This window comes from Vespula pensylvanica, chromosome 17, assembly GCF_014466175.1.
Source record: "Vespula pensylvanica isolate Volc-1 chromosome 17, ASM1446617v1, whole genome shotgun sequence".
NCBI classification, from domain to species: Eukaryota; Metazoa; Arthropoda; class Insecta; order Hymenoptera; family Vespidae; genus Vespula; species Vespula pensylvanica.
In genome coordinates, this window is record NC_057701.1 from 306,383 (window position 1) to 313,232 (window position 6,850).

Consider the following 6,850-nt stretch of genomic DNA (forward strand, 5'->3'; position numbering starts at 1 on the left):
AGACGAACGACGTCTGTCGGCTTGCTCCGTGCATCCGAATGCGCCACTGTCGTGCTTTGAAGTGTCCCGACCAACAGGGAGAACCGAACGACCCTATATATCTTCTACGTCTCTTTCTCTCCGTCTCTCTTTCGTTCGCTTTCTCCGCAATAGGAATGGAAGAAAAAAGCAATTACACGCACGCTCGATGATATCCCGATTCTGTCTGTCGGTCTCGTTTACGAAAATGAATATAACCGCGACGATTTCGACCAACGAGCGTTTCCGCGTTGACGATGCGAACCGGAGAATCGGAGAGTAAATCGCCTCGTCCTATTTTTTCCTAAAGCGGAAAGAGCGGACTTATTTTTATTAAAATAGTTCGTTACTTTGTCACAGGATTGTGCCGTTGAGACTCCGATCGATTCGGTCCGATATAATTATCGGATTTTCCGCTCTATCCGCTTTACTCTTCTTCCGTATCTCGTCGTTTCGTCGTAATTGATTTAGCAATGTAGATGATCGACGTCGTGCGTCTATTTATTATTTTTCGTTTCTCGAGCACAACCGCGACGCGAAGGAATGTGTCACGCATCGATTTCCCTTATCTCTCTTTTTCGCTTCTCGTCCCATTCATCGCGAAAATCAGTCACTCCTAAGCGCACCCCAAAATGCGTCTTGGAAACGTTTCGTGGCGCGGTAACGGGCCGTCGACACAAAGGATTCAGCGGAAACGTCGAGTATACGGCGAGATCCTACAAATAATCCCGTCGAAGCGTCGCCACGCTCCGTTGGACACATAAATGCCAGGATCGTTGAAGCATGAATTACTCGCGTCTCGAATCGACGTGGCGTCGGCACTAGGTACGACTTAGACCGTGTCCTACGAGGCGTCGATATTTTTCTCTTGCTTTTTCTCTCGTTAAACGGTCGATCCGTATACTCCCACCGGTATACAACTTATGTTTTATTCCGATTCTTACGTCGAGTATCTTCTTCTTACTCTGATCCTTTTCTTTTATAGATTTCTCTAACGAAGTTCGGACGATCGATAACACCGACGACGCGTGAATTTATGTAGCGGGAGAATGTACGACGACAGCCATGAAAATATAGATCTCGCGGAGAGAACACGTAAGGGGTGAAAAGCAAAGCGAAAAAAGAGCTTCGCGGAGGCCGTGAATCGAGAAGGGCATTAAGATGCAAAAGGCATAAAATACTTAGATTTGAAAGTTAAATACGAGTCAAGTGGCGCCCCAAGCTATAGAGGGTAACCAGGCGAGAAGGTAAGACCGTTCGTTTCTCCCTCTCTTCTTCGGTATATTGTTTAAACTCGAATCTTTCTTGCAAAGTTCGTTCGAAACTTGGAATGCAATATGACGTATTCGCGCGTCACGCGCACGAGTTATCGCGTAGGTTTAACACTCGTGCTTATATTCGAAGCAACATTGGAATAATAATCGGGGAAAGTAAGTAGTAAAGATGAAGAAAAGGAATGGAGCATAGGACTGTCGGGTTTCTGTACTCATAAATGTTAACTAGCGAGTAAAGTAAGAGTAATATGGATCGTGCAAAACACCGCTCGTAGTCTTTACAACGCATCCAAGTGTAAAAGATTAATCCGTTCCGAATCAATGGATTCGGATCATTGTTACCTGCCTCGTTTCGTTCATGAATAGGTTTGCTTTGGTAGGAATTAACGTCGAAAGGATGAGCGATCGTTTCGAAAGGTCTCGAATCTAATTTTTTTTTCTTTCTTTTCCTTTTTTCGTTTTCTTTTTCTTTTTTTTTTTTTTCTTTATCTTTAATGTTTTAAACACGGAACGAGCCATCGTCTCGTTAAGAGAACGACGAGGTCGCTAGCAATTTCCTTTTGGAAGCGATACGAGCGTACGGGTATAACGTTGGCACGATTTCCGAGGATTCCCCTGTGAGAGTATCGTCGGCGCTATTGTTCCGGTATAGCCTTAATGCGCACGTCGTTGTAAACAGCGCTACAATAGAATAACTTCGTTAGCATAATCGCGTCACAGAGTCGCCGCCGCCACTGCCACCGCCACCGCCACCGTTGGAGCTATGCTGCACCCCTTTTGGATTTTACGGGTGGTTTCCCTTTGGACGGCCTCGTGGGCGGATCCGATCCTTTGATTCTCTCTCTCTCTCTCTCTCTCTCTCTCTCTCCCTCCCTCTCTCGCTTTCTCTCTCTTTCTCTAACCGTCGCTCGAGTAGGTAGGTATTATTCGTTGCGTCGATTGATTCGTTTCCTGTCTTAATGGCGTTATTAGAGCTTATCTGAGATAAGGAACCGTAGATAATTGTAACAAATGCTACTGTTCCCTGGCTCGTGTTGAAGAAAGAATCATTGACATTGGATATGCGGTATTCCTTCGTCGTGTCATAAAGGCACGAAACAATCGCGGACACGCGCCGACGAAGAGAGAAATTTAGTCCGATGTTATGCGGCGTTTCTCTTTCCCTTTTCAAGTCCCTTTTCAATTTCGCTTCCTTTCGCCGCGGCATTTGCGAGTGTCGGGGACTCACAATCAAACGATGAGAGAGAGAGAGGGGCTGGGGGGAGGGAGAGAAAAGGGGAGAAAGGGCTCACAATGGAAATGTTAAGCGAGTCGCGGATTCGTAACGCTCGTCACTCTCGTTTGCCACTCGAGCTAGCTAGCTAGCTAGCTAGCTAGCTCGCTTGAGCTCGTGTCTGCAGACGTCAATTTGCGTTGCGCGACTGGAAGCCGGCGCGCGCGCACGCGGAAGGGGAAAAGCGTTACTGCGAACCGACGAGGACGAGAAGGACGAACGATAGCGGTGGCGATGATGTTGAGGGTGCGATATGGCTGATGCGAGAGACGACAAGCGTGCTGGTCGTGCTCCCCGAACCACCCCGTTTTCTACCCTCCTCCTGGGCCTGTCCGTCGACGCTCGTGTCGACGCTCGTCACGATATGATGGCTTGCAATCAATGCTTAACCGCTCTCGTTCTCTCCCTCCTCCCCCCCCTCTCTCTCTCTACCTTTCTCTCTTTCTCTCCCCCATTTCGTTCATTCCGCCGACGAAAATGTTCGAGACACCTCGTGGTTCTTTATTTTGGACGTAACGATCGTCGAGACTTTTCATCGTTAATACGCATCCTGCGATTTTTCTTTTTGTCCTTCGCGGATGACGACGGATGGTAGGATAATTTGTTGAATTAGATACACAAGAATTTCGTCGACGTTCTTCCAAGATATCCTACGTCATATTTCGAAGAAAGCAAGGACGGATGGGGATTTTGACATGACGAGAGTCACCGAGAAACCGCAAAGTCTCTTCCGCTCTTGATGACGAGTCGAGCGGGAGGAGAAAGGATAGCGAGAGCGTTGATAAAAGCTTACGTAAATTCGTCGTCGAGCCATTAGGGCTTTTCCCCTCGTTACCCTCTCCCTTCTTGGGAATTCGACTCAGCCCACTACCTCGAGAGCGGCGTAATGCCATGAAAAATAATCTCAACCCTCTTCTCCTCTTTCTCTCCTCCCTCTCTTCTCTCATACGACGCCCGCTGCGGACGTCAAAATATGACAGCTCTCTCGGGTCACCACTTTCGGGCGACAAGAGTTACCGCCGCAGGGGGTTGCCACGGACGATCATTAAAATAAAGCGCCACTCGTGAATCCCTCTCTGTCTTTTACTTTTTACGTTTCTTCTGTCGTTCGTTCAACGATTTTTTCATCATACACCTATATATACCTCTGTGTGTGTGTGTGGTGTGTGTGTGTGTGTGTGTGTGTGTGTATACACACCTATATATATGCATCATGTACGTACACATATATCAAGATTTTTCTGAAAGATTCGGGTTTACGATTCGTTTTACGATATCCCCTTTGGTAGGACAGAATTTTTTTTCGAAATTTTCTAGATGGTCAAGTTCGAATAGGAGATGAAACGATCGATTGAGAATCACTGTCGCAGGTTGGTTAAAGCTGACGGAAGCGATAAATGGTTTGCAACCAAAATCCCCCTTTCACTAGGAGATGCTAATTCATATTCATAGGTGTAGCGTTTAGCATTGCGACGCAATGAATTCTCCAAGGGAGTTTTCATTGGAAGACGAGAAATAAAGCGAAAGAACCGATCTCTCGTTGAAATAGTTTGACGTCGGTAATTTTCTTCAGAGATTCTGCTTATAAGATTCATTTTCGATATGATTTTGCGTATATCAAACTTTATGCGATATTGAAATTTGACAATTAAAATGGACTTATCATACTAGTTGCGATTATAACAAAATTAAAAGCAGTCGTTCGCCGATGAAAGACGTTGTACCTTTTCGTATCGTCACGAGTTCATTTATTTTCTTTTTGTTTTAAGCGTTTATCTATTCCATTCGTGAATATGCTGCCATCTTTTCGTGACAAGATCGAACTACAGAATATTCTGTTTCATCCGTCGAGTAAAAAGTAAGCTAAAGACTAACGGTCGTTTATAATCCATTCGTGAAAACTTCGGCTTCTTTTTATTCCTCCTTTTATACTTTCAAGTGCGTCGGAATATTGGTGATTACTCAATACAAGATATAGAATTATTAGATAAGTTTAAGACGAATATGAAATTTATTTTATTACTACGCAGTAATAATTGCGTAATTGAAATAATATCATTTCGTAAGACGTGCGTCGTTATTTGCATTGAATTTCTATGTGTGACGATTGAGGAATGAATTTGATCCATTTAGCCGTGCTATTCCTTGTTACGAATTAAATAGTGACGTTCCTGGACATAATTATAATCATATAACTTCAAATAACATCGAAAATAATTTTGGAAATGATTCATCGATACGTTTAAAAATTAGCGAATCCCGCGGAAGAAACAGCCAATCAGGAAGCGCGACGGTCTTACTTTTTACGTACTTGTTGCATCATCGTAGCTTCGGTTGGTTTGAATGGAGAAGAGGATAATCGGTCTTGTGTGTTTTTTTTGTTAAAATTAGTGACATTCAAGAGTTACGGACTTAAATAAAATAAATCGAACGAATGTGCCTTCTTACAACTTCGTCACTCCGTGTTTGGCCTTTGTATTCTTCGCATCGAGTTTACGCTACGTTCCTTAATCTTCACGGACGATACTGGTATGTTAATTTATATTATTCTTTAATAGTATAATAAGTTTTATTTCCGTATAATATATTATATATCGTATTATCGAAATGCCTTTTTATTTGAGCCGAGCAAAAAAGTCTTTATAAACGGTCGAATTTTTATGTGTACGAGACTGAAGCGATCGATATTAGATAAATGCATGTTATCGTAAAATATTATTAACAACGCAATAGATTTGGATTGATTTATTTATAAAGTGCAACATTGTCATTATTATTATTATCAAGTATACGATAATTAGCATAAATTATTTCGAGCATCATTATTTTTATCATGCTATGAAAACATATAGACATTTTACATACAAGTTTTATCGTATTTATATAGAGATAACTCTATAGTTTGGGTTGGATATTCGTTTTCTTTCGGTAGAAACGACAATTCCGTTATACCGTCGGTTCTACTTTCATCGATTTCACGTTAGGCTTCCTTAAATGATGGTAATTTGGCAATACTCTCATTAGATAGTCGAGTTGTCCTACCTGTGGCTAAAGTAGAAGCAGAATAGCATATTAAATTTAGATACAAGCGTAGGAATACTGAAAGCTTTGTAAAAACAATTGAATCTTTACAAATGGTTTGTCATTCATTTCTCTTCGTTGACATCTGCTGCCGTATATCACGGTATTTTCTGGAACAGTTTCTGGTTCTATTAAGGAACAAGCGGTTCCGATTACACATCCATTAGTTAATTCTACGTCTTTAGAAATGTGAGCTATAGAGGATAAAAAAAATTGATATAACGTAGAGTAACAAAAGTAAACCGAATAACAACGTGTACCTTTAGTTTCTAAAATATTGTTATCCCCAACTTTATGCGCTTCACAGATACAATCTACTTCGAAAACATTATAGTTACCGACTATTTGTACGGGTATCATTGTGGATTCGGGAGCATCCGGTGGTAATCTGCATAAAAGTACAATAAGAGAACTATTCTAAATACTAACAATTTGTTAGTCTTGCCTGTTTGCTATCGTTGCCATCTCTTCTATAATATTTCCTTCTCCAATAATTATCGGGCCAGCTTCTGCCAAAATGCTTGCCCTAGGATGTACTACGGTTCCTGTCCCGATCGTGATATCTCCTTTTAAAATACTTTCGTCGCATATCACCGCTCCACTAGCTATCTTCAAACTGAACGATAAAGCGAAATAATTAGATTACACGATGACGATAGTTTGATAACGGTGTAAGAACATGGAATAGCACATTCCTAACCTTATACGAAATAAAATTTTGAAGTTAAAAATTGATACAGATAATCATAGATAATGGGAAAGTAATTAATCAAACGAATATACTTAAAATAAATATCGGTATAAATAATAGTTAAATATCTTACTTGGAACGTCGACCCATGGACGAACTCATGTTGGACGTCATGTTGAGTACGCAGCGCACTCTAGAGCGAAAGCGATACATTAAAACGAATGAATTGTTTCAGCGTAGAATATCGTATTTCTTTCTTTCTTTCTTTCTTTTTTTTTTTAATATTTAAAATTTTTATATGGATACATGTCGTTATATAGAAATAGATAAGTTTTCATAGAGAGTTGCGATGTTTAATAGAACAGACAATGAATTGTTTCAAATGAAGATTTATTAGCAACAATTTTTTGTTCGTTTAATTTATTGCACAGGGTTTGGCGGTTTATTTAGGTTTTTAGTTAGCATACAATTAACAAATTTCTTCATCGGGATGAACGTTTATTGAAGATTCTA

General features: G+C 41.1%; 1 protein-coding gene across 1 annotated transcript; it reads right to left on the reverse strand.

Moving 5' to 3' along the window:
- Positions 1 to 5,164: 5,164 nt before the first annotated feature.
- On the reverse strand, positions 5,165 to 6,551 carry LOC122635261 (dynactin subunit 6). Its single transcript, XM_043825261.1, has 5 exons — positions 6,471 to 6,551; positions 6,092 to 6,262; positions 5,907 to 6,034; positions 5,698 to 5,840; positions 5,165 to 5,613 (listed from the first exon to the last, which is right to left on the reverse strand). Exons 1-5 carry the CDS (start codon positions 6,548 to 6,550, stop codon positions 5,512 to 5,514), a joined length of 624 nt encoding a protein of 207 aa, XP_043681196.1. The 5' UTR covers position 6,551; the 3' UTR covers positions 5,165 to 5,511.
- Positions 6,552 to 6,850: the final 299 nt, after the last annotated feature.